At 34.5% G+C, this 18,809-nt stretch overlaps 1 protein-coding gene across 3 annotated transcripts in view; it reads left to right on the top strand.

Moving 5' to 3' along the window:
* LOC123321652 (lachesin) overlaps positions 1 to 18,809 on the top strand; it is a 437,549-nt gene that overhangs the window by 296,382 nt on the left and 122,358 nt on the right. For all 3 annotated transcript variants that reach the window (XM_044909375.1, XM_044909374.1, XM_044909373.1), the window contains exon 5: positions 12,876 to 13,004. In XM_044909375.1, the coding sequence (XP_044765310.1) occupies positions 12,876 to 13,004 (129 nt within the window). The remainder of the gene's footprint in view (positions 1 to 12,875; positions 13,005 to 18,809) is intronic.

Here is an 18,809-nt window from a genome sequence, read left to right as displayed (position 1 = left end):
GACCTCAGAGTGGCCTGGCTGTCCGTGGTGATATAGATATGCGCACCTTTGAGGTTCATTTTAAGACACTCCTGAGCGCATACGTAAACAGCCAAGGTCTCTGTCTGTAAAATAGATGGTTTACTTCCCAGGGCTCTAGAGATCCTCAGTTTAGGTCCATATAAATACCTTAACTATGTTTCCAATAAGAAAAAAACGAAGGTGCTAGGTCGTGTTAGGATATATGTTGTCAATAATTTTTTTACCGTTATCTCGAAAGGTTTGAAAATGTTTATCGAAGGATTTCAGGTAAAATACCTTCGATCAAAAAAAGCTCACCTCAAAAATACTCTGTGAATACTGATCACAGGCTATCTAGAAGAATTCTATGCTTTATTAGCTGTTTCAGTTTTTGTCTGAAAGCATTGATCTCAATGATTTGGCGAAAATGTGGAAATACGAAATGTTTCCACACCAAGATTCACTACTCCGGAATATATTACTCAAATTCGAATTCAGGGCCCAAAAAAGCAGCAATAGCAATAAATTCAGATGTCCACAATATCCATTCCGATTTTGCTGTTTTCGCGATGCATTTTCTTTTCCTCCTGTGAGAAAAGTTATAAAATATTCCATCTCGGGCATATGCACGGACTGGCGTCGACAAAAAGAAATTAGATGTTCAATATTTTCTGAGTAAGATCGACTTTCGTGGGGGCGAAGATAAAATATGGAAACGCCGTGTCAAGTGTGTCGGATTAAGGGTTGGACCACGGAGAAATGTCAAGGACGTCGGAAATTACTCAAGAATTCATTTTGATGGATTGGGCCAATATATAACTTAGTTTCAGTGGAAAATGAAACCGTGCAGTTGATCGGAAGATGATTTCGATGTAACTATCGAATAACACAAACTTCGGAATTTGAAACTGAAAGTTCAGGAGCGTCAGAACTGATTATTAATTTCACATTCTTCATGTCATCAGACTCTCGTCGAAGAAACTTACTCACTTATTTCCACTTCGAAAAAGGTAACGCAATGAAAGAACTGTAAAAGGCCCCTCAATTCTATTATTTTTTTCTCTTATTTCAAGGCAAATTTTTCTAAGGATAATCTTCTCCACGTCCATCTAAATCCATTATTTTACAAAATTTTCAACCACACTTTTACATGAATGTTTTCTATCTTATCTATTTGAATTTTCACATAATATGAACATATTAGAGATAAGTAAGCATCAGATTCAATACTGACCATGAAGCTCTGTATAAAAAAAGCGGATAACAATATTCCAATATGATTAATTAAAGGAAATATTCACGTTCTGGAGCAGGGTATTTTCAAAGGTGACGCTTTCTTTTGAAGAATGTAGAAGTTATCAAAATAGGTCAATTGTCACTGGAGTCTACACAAAAAAGTGCCTGTAGAAGGTGTACGTACTTAGATCTCAAGCGTTAAAAACGAGATAGTTATGAGAAGTTTTCAAAATCGTCAAAATTTCAATTCAGTAATAACTCAAAAACAAAGACTCGTATCTTTTCTTGTTCCAGAGATTCTCTTATTGGACATCTAATTTGTGATCCCCAGTAAAGACTACAATTATTGAGTACTGGTGTGTCATGAATGACATAATAGACACAGCATTTCAATCATAATATGGGGATTTTTATGAACCTTACATTGAATTCTAAAAAACAAACAACAATACATCAATACTGCTGCTTTGGCAACGCTGTATATTTTAAGTCATTCAATTTCCAACGACGTTCCTACTGGTCTGATTATTTTGTTCAGTCAAAGAGATTAACTATTGGTTTAACTCTTGAGGAGATTCTCAAATTGGAAATACAGTTTCAGTAGACACTTTTTAATTCGAAAATCGGTGAAATAGACTAGTGATCTAGGCCCCAGTTTACACAAAGTGTGTCTGTTACTTGGATATATGTATATGCAGGGTGATTCTTTGATTCGTACAAATATTTTAACAGTAGATTCTTGAGGTTAAAAGAAACACTTTTTTCCTGTACCATTTTTTCCGATTTGGCTCTGATAAAAAGACATAGTCATTTTAAGTTTTCATAATGAGCTCCGCCACTAACATGCAAGCTGAATCTGGACAATACACATCTGTGGATCGTTTAAACAGAGTTGTATTCAGCCAAAGTACCCAATTTTTAATAATTTCACATATGCTTATTATTTTTTTAACATAAAATTACTCGAAAACGGCGCATTATACGAGAAAATATTTAATTTATTTATTTATTGAACAAGGAATACAAACGGGATATACCCATGAACAGTATTCACATTTTAACATAATAAAACTAAATAACCAGTGATAAACTAATTAACAAAATTTAGATTCAATTCAACATACAAAAACAAGAGAAGAAAAAAAAATGGATTTTACATTGAGAGGTAGTATCTTTTGAGGAGCAATTACGTTATGGTACGTTATGATTATAATGAGAAAACTGGAAGACCTGGATGATATCTTGTATTCGAAAAAGATTCATCAAATAAATGAAAAACTATGTACCGAAATTCATTTCATTCGATAAAACCGTTTGTAAGATAGAACTAAAAATAACTTTTTTTTATAGCTTGCAACAGCCTGTACTTTTAAACCGAGCCGATTCGGAAAAAATGGTGACCTCACGAATCTACTGTTGAAGTATTTATACGAGTCAAATACTCACCCTATATATTTGAACATGTGGTCGAAAGAAACACTATTTTCCCTAACCGTTTTTTCCAATTCGACTCCGATGGAAATGACTGTTGAAGATTCATGAAAAAATGTGATTTTCAGAATATAGTTTACAAATACAAAATTCCAATCACAACTTATGCATTATATTGCACAAAAACATCAGAAATTGAAATATTTAGATTAAAACTTTTGGAAAAAAATTACGTTTATGTTTTATTTACTCTTTATGTTTCCTCGTATAATGCGCCGTTTTCGAATAATTTGATATTCCAAAATAAAAATAACTGTGAAATTCGAAAAACTGGGTACTGTGCCTGAATGCAACTCTGTTTAAAAGATCTACAAAATTGAATATTTGCTACGTTGAATCAACACGCATAACATAACCTTAAAACATAACACATTCTGCTTCTTTTTCATCTTTCGTTTAATAGCGTTTTCTATTGATAAAACTAGTGCTGCACTGGATCACATAACATCAAATGTGAATTAGGATATCTTGAAGTTATTGCACTGTTTTTATAATATGCTCTCAATACGCACCAGTTTTACAAATGAAATTTGCTATTATAGCGAATTGCGGTGGTAAAACTAGCTTCATATGCATTGGAATTATTGTAGTGACATCAAAATATGCACTCGCACTGCACTAGTTTTACCAATAGAAAACGCTATAAGTTATATGTCTGGCTGGCACCATCTACACTTTACAGATGTGTAGAGTTGTAGATTTCTCTTGTTATTCTGACGAGGAAATCGATTTCATTATATTGTATTCTGTTCTTCAATGTTTGAATGTTCAGTGAAAATATCATTTATTTATTTACATAAAAATGACTAGGTTATATTTGAAACTGGTAGGTCTTGAAATAAACAACGATATGAAATGCTTACATATTGGAGATGATCATCAGAGCTAATATAGCAAGTTGCAAGCATCATTATAGAAAATGAAATCAAGACAAAATTCGATGTTTAACGCCAACGAAATTGCGGTAACCCAATTATTTTATTATTAATACTACTTTACCAAATGAAATAGAATGCAAGAAGTTAGTTCATGCTTGATTTTCTTATATAGTAGCTTATTTCCAAGGTTAAAATGAAATTCTTAGATAAACTCTAGTTCAGGTTTCCAGGAGTGGCATATGTCATTACTTATGTCAGAACTTAAAATGACGTTTTCGCAATATCTAATTCTTTGACCTCAAGAAACTACTGATGAAATATATATGTTACGGCTAAAGATAGGTGTGAACATAAACGATTAGCCGGCTAAACTTAGGTTTAGCTTCGGGTATTTGCTAATGTTAGTTTCTTCTATCTTTAGCCGGCTAAACTTAAGTGTAACCACATCCTATCGGCTAGAAATGTAGAAGGCTTGAGGGGCGCAAATTTTCAGCAATTAAAAGAATGTAAAGAAATAGTAATACGAGTATAATCAAACTATTAATGCAATGCATTTTTGAATTTCACATATTTTAATAACAGAAAAGCCTTCTGTTAAGCAGTTGAGAAATTGGAGAATGAACATATATTCGTTTCAACTGTGTCTCAACGAATTCTTATTGGTGAATCTAAAAATCTAAACGCTTGATGACAAAATTCATGACATGCTATTTTGAGTGTGAGGGAAAACTGTAGTGTTAATGATTATTTTTCATCTTGTTATTATTCATAATTTGAGGGGAATTGAATGAGCCAAAGGAGATAATGAAGACAAGAATGATACCGCGAACTTCTTCATCAACATACCAAAAGTTAAATTCTAGAAAAATATAAGTAGAAGCACCCAATCTTGTTAGTAGTTAACATTACTATTTGGCTAAAGATTATAGAGTTAACTCTATAATCTTTGATTTGGGTGATAAGCTTTACGATGAATGCACTTGTATCGCCTGGGATTATTCATCAAGGGTGGCGACAGGCCATATTTTGGAACCCGTATGTTCAATGAATCGTGAAGAAATTTTAAACAAAATCAGCTAGAGAAAGTGTTTTCAACTATGTTCATGATCATAGTTTTTTCTTTCTTCTTTTTTGCGAAAGAATTAGTTGGAAAGAAATTGCAACGTTAGAAACTACGGTTCCTATTTCCTAATTTTTCTATTAACCCAATTATTGAATGGTAGGGAAAATATACTTTTGTTTACGGATAAAATTTTCTATGTCTAATATCTCATTTTCTTGTGAGGTCATATTATGGTTTTTCACAAATTAGGCTCGGTTTGAAGAGCATTAATCTCCTAAATCCTAAACATATGAAAATAACTCGTTGAATGTTGAATTGAAAACCCATGGGCGTTATGTAATAGGTACAACCCTAATACATTCGATGCTCTTTTGCATATTTCAATTCTAAAAATTCAAACAAAAAAGTGGCCGTGTGCGTTCGTCCTCTCCCATCCGACCACTCATGACACATCAAGGAGAGGTGATGTGTCACACATCACCTCTCCGCGTGTCCATCGAATACATTTTTAGCCGTTCCGTTTTGGGTAATGTGCATATTAGCCGGCTAAAGTTGAAACGACCTGACGCAGATGAATATTTTATCGAACTTTTGCCGATTCTCGAATATAAACCTAAGTTTAGCCGGCTAATCTTAAGTTTATTCTCACACCTATCTTTAGCCGTAACATATATACAATCAAAGACTTAACCCGTATGTAGCGCTACGCAACGTATCAGTTGAATCCCTCATTTCATATTTTTACTAACAACCATGAGAACGACAGTATCATTTCTCAATCCTGAACTAGATGAAAATTCGAATCAAACCGAATTATCTTTACGAGGAAAAGTCACGTCAGTTATAATAAATAAAGCAAATAATCCAATTTCTTTTTGTCGTCTACTTCATTCATCAGTTCTCTACCGAATTGCCCTAGCCGAGGAAAGAAATTGAAAAAAGTTTTCGACTTGTCTCCGCGATATTTCTTCTTCCTCCACTCCACGTAGTCCGAGTAAAACGCAAATGCAATATACATATCATACGGGTGACATTTACGAATCAACAAAAAAAAATACGATGTAGTGAAAAACAAGCATTATGACACGGAATGACGGAGCACCAAATTGGACGTTTTCACAAGAAACTTACGGGTGATTAAATAATCACGCGAAAGTCTTGTTGTCGTATTTACCCCTAATATCGTCTACTAACCGTATAAGAGCAGCAAAAAGTATGCCACTCAAGCGGCAGAACGATGTTCCCCGATGATCCGACATACTGGATTATGGCATAAGAAAACAAACAAAACACGACATGTATTCCGATTCCAGCTGGTGCCTTACTCTGTATATTCTTCAGGGTTCTTCGAATTTCCCTGATGCGGCAAATTTTTCGAGTGGATGAATAAATAATTCATTCTTTCATTACCTCGCTACAAGTTACGAGATTTCTCCGATATTTCCTGGTGAAATATTGCATAGATCATAGGAGAGAAAGCCGAGCGTTATGTGTGGAGAATTTCTTATTTCTGTTTAGCTATCCGCCAAGTTGAAAGTATTCTTTTGAATTCGGTAAATTGAGGGTAATGTGCCTGTCTACGCCGATTCACCTCTAGCACGGTTTTCCCTTCTGTAATTTCATATTTTTACTCACAACCATGAGAACGAGTAGTGAGAGTAGTCGTTGTCATTTTTAAAATCACAGGTGTTACTATACAGAATGTTTTCCTTCTAACTCAAATAACTCGAAAACGGTTAATTTTTTATCAATGAATACACTGTGCAAAAAAATTAACGCACATTATGGAAATCTCAAATTCATTCTACAACTGAAGGTGTTCTCAATGATAATTATTTTTATCAGAATTATGCATGCATATGTTATCCACTTTCAACGGTTTTCTTCAATACATATGTTTTTTCCCAGCAGGAATAAAAAAAGATGATATTATCAGATTTTGAATATATTGGCTCCATTCTAAAATCAGTTGTTCTCGATCAATTCTAGTGATCGATAGTTTTTCTTTCGTTTGATTTTCTACACTCGATCGCTATGCAACGCGAAACATTTGACCCAAGAGGAATGTGCCCAAGCGGTAGTTTTGCGAGAAGAAGGGTGGACATATACAAGAATTTCAGAAAGGTTTGGAGTTTCCCATACAAGTGTGTCCAGAATGTTGCAGCGATTCAGGGAGACAGGTATGAATGTCCGAAGACCAGGACAGGGTAGACCACGGGTAACAACTGCCATTCAAGAACGTTACTTGAGAGTTTCTTCGTTGAGACAACGGTTTGCAACTGCTCGCCTCCTTCAAATTCAGCTTGAGCAAACTCATGAGAACTCAGACAATAAGAAATTGCCTCAGTGAATATGATTCAAGGCCTCTTTCGCGGCAAGAAGCCCAGCTCTTACCTCAGCCCTTCGAAGGGCGCGTTTGGATTTTGCGAGAGAGCATATCCATTGGGAAGAGACCGATTGGAAAAGAGTTCTCAGATGAGTCTAGATTCTGCCTCTACCATTGTGATCGACGTTCCCTTGTTTACAGACGTCCACATGAAAGATATGCTCAGTGCAATTTCCTGAATACTACTGGTTTCGGGGGAGGATCGATTATGGTATGGGGTGGAATATCTTTGACTGCTCGCACAGACCTAGTGGTCGTTGATAATGGAGCTATGAATGCTGATAAGTATATAAGGAACATTCTTGAAGAGCATGTAGTGCCATTTGCCCCATACATCGGTGAAAATTTCATTTTTATGGACGATCCCATCGTGCGCGCATCGTTCAGGAGTACCTTGAAGAGGTTTTAGTCTGTCGAATGGAATGGCCAGCAAGAAGTCCAGATCTCAATCCGATTGAGCAGGTTTGGGACAACCTCAATAGAAGGCTGAGAATTTCAGAAAATCATCCAGCTACTCTTAATTTCTTAGGAATCCAACTCGGAGAAATCTGGGAAGGATTAGATCAGAACATTTTAAGATCACTCATTTTGAGTATGAACCGTCGTTGCCGAGCTGGAATTAATGCAAGGGGTGGAAATACCAACTATTTAATCACTCATCAGCATTTCAGTATTTTGAAAATTGTTAATTTCTCTCCTTTCACATAAGATTCGGTGAAATCCTGAATTTTTCTTCCATTTAATGTGTCTTGTTTCGTTCAAAACCTTCTTGAGAGAACATAAAAAATAAGTTATAAAGTCAATGTCGAGTTAACTTTCATTAAAATTGAGATTTTCAGAATGTGCGTTGATTTTTTTGTGCAGTGTATATCAAGATAATCTATTCTAACTCTAACTATCCAAAAAAATTATAGCAAAAAGCATATGTTCAGTAGAAAGTTACTTACCCCTCGGAAACTACCAGTAGTAAATACGAAGAATCAAAGAGGCAATGAGGCAAATATATCATGCCTTGGTATTCTCAGATAATGCCCAATATTCGAATCAACAGTGTTTGTACAAATGGACTTTGAAGTACTGCAGCTTGCTGAAGGATTTCGAAATAAATATTTCCATTTCCATAAAAAAAACCATTATCGTTTTTTTTACAATATTGAAACGAGATAGAATATTCGTCGAACATCCAAATGAGGAACTACGAAGATTAGTCGACTACGATCCAACAGAAGAAGCTAGAAGGTCAAGAACCCACCACCGAAGACCGAGAGATCAGTTAAGGATTTAAATGTAACCAAAGAAGAGCCTTGAAATGCCTTGTCGCCTCAGGAAGCACCAAATGAGAATTGGTCTAGCAGAAACTGACGAGTGCAGATTCGGTAGGGAGGAGGATGAAACTCCAGATCACCTGGTGACAAAATGCTTCACCATTGCTAGCCAATGCAAAGTGCTTTGGATTAGAAGCTTGCTGAAGCGAAGAGAAAACCTCCTTGAAGTCATCCCATAGACTAGAGTTCATTAGAACTCTGAAACTGACCGGCAAGCTTTAGACAACATAGCGGCGAAAATAGTTCTTATGGAGGACACAACAGATCTTATGGTCGCAGTGCAACGCAGCCTTCTTTAAAATATAGGATCTAGAAGGTAGACGAGTCTTTCAAGTAGAGTGTTCTCCTCTTGGAACAGTCTTCCCAGAGCTGTGTTCAATAGCTCCACCACCAATTGCTTCAAGAATTAGTTGGATAGACTGAAACGTCCTTGATGATGGAAAAATATTTGCTGTAGTGTTAATATGGATCTGCTATATCTTAAGGTTCTTTCATTATTTCATTTATGTTTGTGTGTGACTTTTTCTAAGTAGACTTATTCGAGTTTATAAGTATTAACGTCAACTTGAGTTGTTTTTTTAACAATAATAATGAAAGATATAAATGATAAATAATTCTCGTTCAAAGGAATGGATACTATAGCTGTCACCTGAAAGGGGTTGAATTTAGGTATGACATTGTTACGTCATAAGGTATAATTTCAGAATAATTACATGACACCTAGGGATTTCCTGAAGGAAGTTGCTGACTTATTCCATTTCGCTGTATATAACCAATTTATTATCATTGATTGTCGTTTGCCCATTATTATCTTATAAGGCGTTCGCTCCCCTCAAATGTGAGATTGGAAAAAAGCAAGGGACAACCAAGAAAGGAATCTAAGATTTCATCTCTCATTTTATTCTGAGTGAATAAGCGATAACATGGAATAGGGATACCTAAAGCTAAAGCTAGACGCATTATCGTTTCATTTTTCACTTTTTCTCCTATCATGTTCCTTGGAAGTATCACCTTCAACTCCTCTTTTCAAATAATCGCGTGAAACAGGGTAATTTCCCATCAACCTCATAAAATTCAAAATAATTATGGAAACGATGCGTTACGGTCCAGCATTCTGTATTATCACAGAGTGTTCAAGTTGAAATTACTGGTTTACTTTTCAGCTTTCCACCGATATTGCGATAATTGAAGATGACGTTGTTCCATTCTACCTTATCATTTCAAATAGTGAAGGTCAAAAGAGGCTCACAAAGGTGAATTACTAGACTGAATAGACTTTCAATGCGGAATTTTTAGACGTGGAAAAATTGAAATGAAAATGAGCACAATACCCCTTTCTGGATAACTTTCATCCTTTTTTCATTCTTTTCTTTAAAATGATCTTAAAAAGCAAGGTAAACTAGTTTACCTTCACCCACCTGAAGATGCTATTGTGATAGCGAAACACGTGTTGTGGTTTGAAACTCATTTTGTGAAAATCGTATGATCTGTTTCAAGTTCTGAAATAATGGTATTCCAGATTGTGACAAATTGTTTCTTGTAGTTAAATAATCTTGAAATATGAGAAAGATCACGCTTTAAACAGTGAGGCAATGAATACAATATCTTGAAATAATTTCAAGCCGACTGCTCTTACCAGTATCGTATACAATCTGTCCAAAAGCTTATGTGATACAGTGTCAAACGCCTTTCCTAAATCCAGAAATACTGATAATGTTTTCTTGTATTCATTCAAGTGGGATAGAATATTTCCAATGACTTCTTGGATTACACAAGTAGTGAACCGAAATGATAAAAATCTTCATCTCAAACATTTTTCAGAAATTTTGGCAAGGTCATTTATCATTGATATGGGACTTCAACTTGTAATATTTATTTTATCACCCAATTCAAACAAACAAAATGTTTTGCCATTTGCATGGTTTTCTTTGGGGAGCTGCAAAAAAGGAACACAACGTAATACAACAACAATTTTTAAACTTAGAAAAGGGCCTAATGCAAAGTGGGATGCTAGCCTAAAACGACAGTAGGTAGTCATTTTTGTAGTTCAACCGCCTGTAATTGTATTACGATGGTGTTAATTTTTTGTGTCTTCTAGAAGTAGACTTCACTTCAAAGAATGTCTTAATTTCATGACATCAAAGCTATCGACTAATTGAGAGTTCTTCAGGGAGCTAAAAATAAGGATCTTAAACGTGATACAATTGAATGTGGTTGAATTATGAATGTTAAACTAGTGAAAACTACAGAAAAAGGCAACAGTATGTCCCTGTTTCATGTTCCTTACTTCTAGCTCCCTGAGGAAGACAACTCAAGTGGTCGAAAGCTTCGAGGTCATGAAATGATAGGGCTGGTTGAAGATCGGTTATGAATGTAATTTGTGAATTTTATATATACACTGCGCAAAAAAATTAACGCACATTCTGAAAATCTCCATTTTAATGAAAGTTAACTCTACATTGACTTTATAACTTATTTTTTATGTTCTCTCGGGAAGGTGTTGAACGAAACAAGACACATTGAATGGAAGAAAAATTCAGGATTTCACCGAATCTTATGTGAAAGAAGAGAAATGAACAATTTTCAAAATACTGAAATTTTGATAAGTGATTTAGTACTTGGTATCTCCACCCCTTGCGTTAATTACAGCTCGGCAACGACGGTTCATACTCAAAATTAGTGATCTTAAAATGTTCTGATCTAATCTTTCCCAGATTTCTTCGAGTTGGATTCCTAAGTCATTAAGAGTAGCTGGATGATTTTCTGAACTTCTCAGCCTTCTATTGAGGTTGTCCCAAACCTGCTCAATCGGATTGAGATCTGGACTTCTTACTGGCCATTCCATTCGAGAGACTTCAACCTCTTCAAGGTACTCCTGAACGATGCGCACACGATGGGGTCTGGCATTATCGTCCATCGTATTCCACCCTATACCATAATCGATCCTCCCCCGAAACCAGTAGTATTTAGGAAATTGCACTGAGCATATCTTTCATGTGGACGTCTGTATACAAGGGAACGTCGATCACATCTGTGAAGAGAACTTTTTCCCAATCGGCCTCTTCCCAATGGATATGCTTTCTCGCAAATACCAAACGCGCCCTTCGATGGGCTGGGGTAAGAGCTGGGCGTCTTGCCGCGACACGAGGCCTTAAATCATATTCTCTGAGGCGATTTCTTATTGTCTGAGTGCTAATTTGCACCTCATGAGTTAGCTCAAGCTGAATTTGAAGGAGGCGAGCGGTTGCAAACTGTTGTCTCAACGAATATACTCTCAAGTAAAGTTCTTGAATGGTAGTTGTTACCCGTGGTCTACCCTGTCCTTGTCTTCGGACATTCATACCTGTCTCCCTGAATCGCTGCAACATTCTGGACACACTTGTATGGGAAACTCCAAACCTTTCTGCAATTCTTGTGTATGTCCACCCTTCTTCTCGCAAAACTACCGCTTGGGCACATTCCTCTTGGGTCAAATTGCGTGTTTCGCGTTGCATAGCGATCGAGTGTAGAAAATCAAACGAAAGAAAAACTATTGATCACTAGAATTGATCGAGAACAACTGATTTTAGAATGGAGTCAATACATTCAAAATCTGATAATATCATCTTTTTTTATTCCTGCTGGGAAAAAACATATGTATTGAAGAAAACCATTGAAAGTGGATAACATATGCATGCATAATTCTGGTAAAAATAATTATCATTGGGAACACCTTCAGTTGTAGAATAAATTCGAGATTTCCATAATGTGCGTTAATTTTTTTGCGCAGGGTATTTGGAAATCATTTCGTGAGAATCAGCACAAAAAGTATTTCAGATTCAACTGCGATGTTACAATCATTCAAAGACTCTGTATTTCTCCGTAAACACCTAATGTGCAGTCATGCTGGAAGACCCTGTATACATATCTATATGTATCTGAAGGGTTTAATAAAGAGTATTTCTATTGATATATTTGAAATCATTCAACCGCTTGTATTGTTTTAGAATTTGATATTACGAGTTAATATAAATATAAGGTTTTTTCAAGTTTATGTGAACTTTCATCAGTTGTGCCCCTCAAAACATACAATATTTGCAATCCAAATCATGATTTGCTACTTTTTTTTTCAACTGAATTTTATTTCTCTTAGTCCCAATTTCAATATTTCTTCTGAGCCAACATCTAAGAACGACATTTATCAGGTCATTGCGGAGAAAAACACCTTGTCTATGACTGAGCTATAATCCATACCAATAATTTATCGTCGAATAATCGAAGGATGAGTATTTAATTATAAAACACGTGTTACGAGATCATTTCTGGCCTTAAGCAGATATCACAGATTACTTAGAGATCGCGGCTTCCGTTGTAGGGTCAGCAAAACTTTTAGTCCGCTACTGCTCCATCCTGTATAATTCGCACTTGGTGTAACATTGATTTTCTTCAAGCGCCACCACCCTGCCATCTTCCTTCACCTCAGATTATGACCATACTAATTCGGCATCATATTTCAGTGAATGTCTACGACGGGGAGAAACTAAATCTTACACGCATCAGCAGAACAGAAATGGGAGCCTACCTCTGCATAGCCACAAACGGTGTTCCACCATCTGTAAGCAAACGTATAATCGTCGACGTTGAATGTAAGTAAACCTAAGAAAATATTATAGCCCTCTACGAAATTTATTATGACCAACCATGATATTAAATACATTCCACTCCCTAGAAATATATATCTCAGTGTTGAGAAAACAATTCTACAGCTTTCAGTTGAGTTAAAATAATTTTAACATCGAACTTTACAAGGAATTAATGCGAAACTTGTGCTCAGGTCGACTTCGAACGCAAAACAGATTTGAAACATAAGTGATAAAACCAGAAACGAAAGTTTTGATTTAAGTATCTGTGAATATTCAGAATACATCCTGTATAACACTATAATAATAACTTCAAGAACTTTCTATCAAAAATAAAATTTACTAGAACCATTGAAATGAAATAGAAAAAATTCGTTGCTGAAGTTGCAGTGAGCAATAAAAGGAAAGGTGAGAGCAATGATTTGATCACCCATAGTGAACTGCTTCAATAATGCTTTTGTCACCGGCAAATATATATTTCCCAATATTTCTAACTCCGATTAAGGCCCGGTACTTTCACCTTCGAATAAATTTTATTCAATGTGAATAAGTATCTGTCAAATAATTTCCTATCTGAAGGATACCTTATTTCGGTGCTTTCAGATGAAATTATTTGACGAATAACAATTCTATGAAAGCACGGTATACTACTTTTCACTCATTAATGTAAAATAAGACACCGCATTGTAGAAATTGTCATAATTCCAACTAGAAAGCAAATATCTCGTGAAACTCACACAAAGAATAACCATACATCAAGAATTTAAAAAATTTAGCCAATAATGACGTACCGACATTCGATCTATGACAAATAAACTCTTATTATTAAGTTTCAATGACAGATTTATTCGATAAATAACCCTATCTGAAAGTGAAAAGACAACATTTTTACTTAACTTACGAATGTTATGTTATGAATTTTCAATAGATTCGGAAAATCGTAGATTCTACTGAAAAGGCAAAAGAAAGTTATTCTAGAATTCTGTTTAGAGTTTATTATGGATTTTTATCTAAAAAAAAACAAAAGTTTGCAGGAGGGCACACAGTCGCAATTAGCCCTAATATATTATGAATCTGTTTTTTTCGTCTTTTTCTAGATTTATTCCTGGTAACGGGATACAGCAATGAATGAATGAATGAATGAATGAATGAGTCAGAGTTCTGAGTAGCACTCGGCGAGTTCTACAACATTCGTGAAAGGTTTTAATGGAAGAAATAAATCTTTTCACTTCATCAACTCCAATTTTCGAATGTCTGCAGATATTCGAGAAACAAATCTTTCGTCCTACTCAGTGCTACTCAGAACTCTCAAAGTGACTCTTAGGAAATTAATTTTTGCCTATATACGAAATTTTCATTTTTCAAAGTTCTGACCATATTATAGCCAGTAATATGGTCTTCCGTTAAAGGTCTATTGAACTGAAATATCTGTAATTTTCTCTTTCAAAATTATGTTTTTGAATTTTTTATTTTCGCAGAATTTTTTCAAAAAACGAACAAGAAATGTAACTCTCCCTTATTCGTCGGAAAATACCAATCAAAATTTCTGCGAAAAAACTACGCCGCGTCACTCATTTGTTTGTTGCATGAGAATTCACAATTTGCAGAATGTTGAATATGTAAGTAGCTATTCAAAATTCATATAAGAGTGTCGCGCTCGAACCATGAACCTAAAACGAAAGTCTTTGGACCTCTTCTTTCGAAATTTGAAGTGTGTATGTATGTTTGAGGAGGCACCATATTTCAAAGGGTCCTTTGTATTACATGGTACAAATGTGTTTTCACCAAAAATCCCCCATACAATGATCTCACTTTGAAATAAATATATTTTCAAAAATATTTGAATTATCAGAACACCATGGAAAAGCGTAGAGAAACCTCCTTGTGGCTGGATCCTTTAACTCTAACAATTTTTAATGAAATTTTTATAATTCCTGCGCTTTGACAGAATAAACTTGCTTTGGGAAACGCCGATGTTTGAACAATTGAGGATGAATTCAAAAACTCACGAATAATTTCGGTCACAATTATTGATAAAAATTGTTGTACCTACAAGAAAGAGTTTAACGAGAAGGAAAAACTGAAAGAGGAGCACTCTAGCGGAAACTTCCAAGGAAAGTTCTTTGGAAATTAAATAGAGTTTAGGCAGAGTTACTTAGAACTAATACCTAAGAAAGAAACCAATCTTATAAGCATGTGCAAATTATATTGGTTCTTTCCCTAGGCATTAGTTCTTAGTAGCTCTGCATAAACTCACCATTAACACTGTAAGACAAGACGTGAGAAGTATCTGGATCTATGCCAGAATATGCTACACCTCCTCAATGAATTAAGGAATCCATTAGGGACTGTAGGAGGTGTACCTGTCAGGATAGGGCATTGCCGCCACAGGAAGCATATTTGGGGAGGAGGAAAAAGGTTCAAATCACATGGTGACGGAATGCCTCGTCATTGCAAGCCAACGCCAAAACTAGTTTGGACGAGGAACTTGTAGGAGCGTAGAAGTAAGCTTTGAAGCCATCCCAGATACTGGAGTTCATTAGGACTCATTAGGACATGGTGGTGAAAGCAGTTCTGGTTGGGGCACAATAGATCTTAAGGTCGCAGTACAACCTTAAAATTTACAATCCTGACTCACATCAGCGTGTTTCATTGTTTTTTCATGGCACCAATTGATTTTGCCATTGAACAGAATGAATACACTTGTGATCTTATTTTGTGCGATTTCGAAGGATATATACAAACGATCAAATATAAATATAATTTCATTTTCAAGTGAATGAGTGAAATATCGAATTGAAAGATCAAGAGTTCATATAAGTTCTCAATGATTAATTTCTTCGCGGTTTTTATGCATCATTCCTCAATGGAATTCAACGTATGAAAAAAAAATCGATTCTCCTGAATTTATCTGTGCCCTTCGAATAAACAGAATTCTACGGACCATTTTATGGAGATTCATGTACATTCAATGATTATAAAACACAAATATATATTGGGAGTTCAAATAGATAAACGTCATTAATAATATCGAAATGACATGGCGGAGTGATCTTTGAACATCAAAAAATATTTCTGCTTCGAATTTCAGGTGCGCATTCATTTGGTCGTTATTTTTTCCATCTATCTCATTCGTAATTGAATCTAGTGGAACATATATCACAATTCAATTTGCATACCGACTAACTGACATATCGTATCATCGGGACTAAATACATTCAGCATTTCCAGGGTGTTCAGTTATATATGGAAATGAGTCGAAAAATTGATTTTTTTTTTTTTGGAGTAATGGTGAAACTTTTTCGAATGGCAATTTTGACAGACGGGCACACAACATTTTCGCTGATGAAAAAATAATTATTTTTTAATCGCATAGCTTTCAAACATTCTAAGATAAGCCCACTCCATTACGATTTCGGTCAGTTTTTTTTATCGTGAAAAATTTTACTTTGAAAGTAGCTTCTTCGCTCTACTTCACATTTTTCTATGTTTGTTTCAAGATCTCTTTGTACTCTAATTCTGCGAAAGATTCGAAGAAGAGGTACTCCGACAAAAACTCAGCGCTTCTCATCATTCAATTATCTGTTGTAAGCTCTCTTCCTTACTACTTCATCTCTTTACTTTTTTCAAGTTGGAGGAAAAATTGTAGGTTTTCAAATAAAATAATTCCTGTTAACTTATTTCCAATGACAAACATTTACATTGTTCAAATTTCTTGTGTTTCGAAGGGCTTCCGGTCCAAGGTCAAACATAATAGATAAAATGGAAAAATATAAAAATCCAAAGGATAGAAGGGGTGTGGTGAATTATGATATTCACTATTTCCGTCTACCTCAGACCTATGAAAAAAAATTGATTCTAAAAGTTGTAGATAGTTATAGAATTACTTATCACTTTTCAACATATCGTCAGATTTATAAAAATGCAAAACTATAACACTTTTCTGCAGAAAAAATATTTACTTCCGTTTTACACTAGCAAAATTTTTTCGGAGAGAAATATAAATATTTCAGTTAATTTAATTTGATATATGTTTATGTATTTGTCACGAGTTACAGTTGAAAAAAAAATTCGAATTTTCAACTCAGTGCTTATTTTTTTTTGACTCCTCAACTCAACCACTATGTGGAAAATTTTCTTTGTTTGAAAAATTTCGTTCATGAGGAAAACTAGAAAATGATGTTCACACAATGAATTTTTCAATAGATGCTATGAATTTTTATTCTTCATAGTTCAAATAATTTTTGTTTCTCAGAACAAATAAACTAATACATACTTTTAGTTTTTAGGAAATTCATGAAAAAAATGTTTGTGCAAAAAGCATTTGAATTAAAATATTCACGAAACACTCTTTCGTGAATATTTTAATTATTAATTATTTATTTTGAATCACTCAATCAAAAATAAATTCAATCTAATTGAAATATTTCATTGAAATGTGTATTTCTTCATTTGGATATACTTACATACAGACTCCTTTTTTTGAAAGTATGTTTCGCCCAATAATTATTCATAAAATGAAACAAATACATATTACAAAAAGGCCAAAACGTCCTTATATGCAGAATATTATGGGGGATTAATTTTTTACCCCTTCGTGATAACATTAGGAGAAAAAAATATATGATTGAGTGATATCCAATAAGTGTTAACTTCCCAACAAATTTCGTTGATTTAAATTGTTCCCAATATAAATAATATTAAAACAACTTCTTAGGTAAAGTGGCTTCAATCAAACAATAGATCATATAGATTAGCCCCTCTAATTTTTGTTCAGAAAGCTTAAGAGCTTTCGCATTACTTCAGACAGTTGTTTGTAGAAAATTTCTACAAAAAATTATATTTTTTTTATTGTGTCATATATTGGGAGAGAAAAATCAAAATAGGATTGGAAATCACTTTTTATGTATCACGATGAGACTAAAATATGAGAGAGATATTTGCTCTGTTTGTTCGCATTCACAACCTATTCTAATACAATTTAGAATAACAAAACCAAGAAATTTCTTCGAGGGATCAGCAATAAGATCAGTTTTCTCACAAGAAATATCCGCTTAATGTCAAGAACACTCAGAATGTAATAGCAGTGTAAGTACTAGTTCTCAATCTGATCTGATCTCAATTTATGAAAATAATGTAAAACTATATTTTCTGAGTGTCGAGCAGAACTTTGCCAATTCATTACCTTGATGGGTGACCACGTCAGTACCTCTTTATCTCCTCATATTTTAACCACGAGTATTGACCTTATATTCTCGGTATATTTATTCACATATTCATTACTCAAATTTGAACTTCCTGCTTCGCTTTCTTGCAACTTCGGTACCGCGTAGTGATTACTTTAATTAATTTAAGGGTGCATTAATTACATGCAGGTGCATTTCATAAAGAAATTATCCAAGTTTCAAACAACTTGATAAATTGATATAGGATATGTATATAGTTTCTAACTCATATGCAGTTGGTCCTGTGATGCGGAACTTACAAGAACTAATCGAAAATCATTTTCGAAAATAACATACTACCATCATATTCGTCTGTGTATTTATCACCAGAAATATTACCTCTCGTGAACGATCGAGGAAAACTTGTTGACCGTTTTTTCAGTAACAAATATCGATAAACATATTTGTAAGAAAAAATTACATCGCATCGAAAAGTTTACTAAAAATTAATTGGCAACATTATTATTCATTGGAATATTTCAGAAAAATGTGGAGGTTATATTTGTGTTTAGGAAAAAGTGCTTTCATCATATTGTTCTTTTACTTCTTAAAGCTGTTGCCCTCTGAGAACGATTAATTTTTGTAT

The sequence above is a fragment of the Coccinella septempunctata genome, chromosome X (genome assembly GCF_907165205.1).
Source record: "Coccinella septempunctata chromosome X, icCocSept1.1, whole genome shotgun sequence".
Classification (NCBI taxonomy): domain Eukaryota; kingdom Metazoa; phylum Arthropoda; class Insecta; order Coleoptera; family Coccinellidae; genus Coccinella; species Coccinella septempunctata.
The sequence above is the reverse complement of the archived record's forward strand: the minus strand, read 5'-3'. Positions and strand labels throughout refer to the sequence as shown.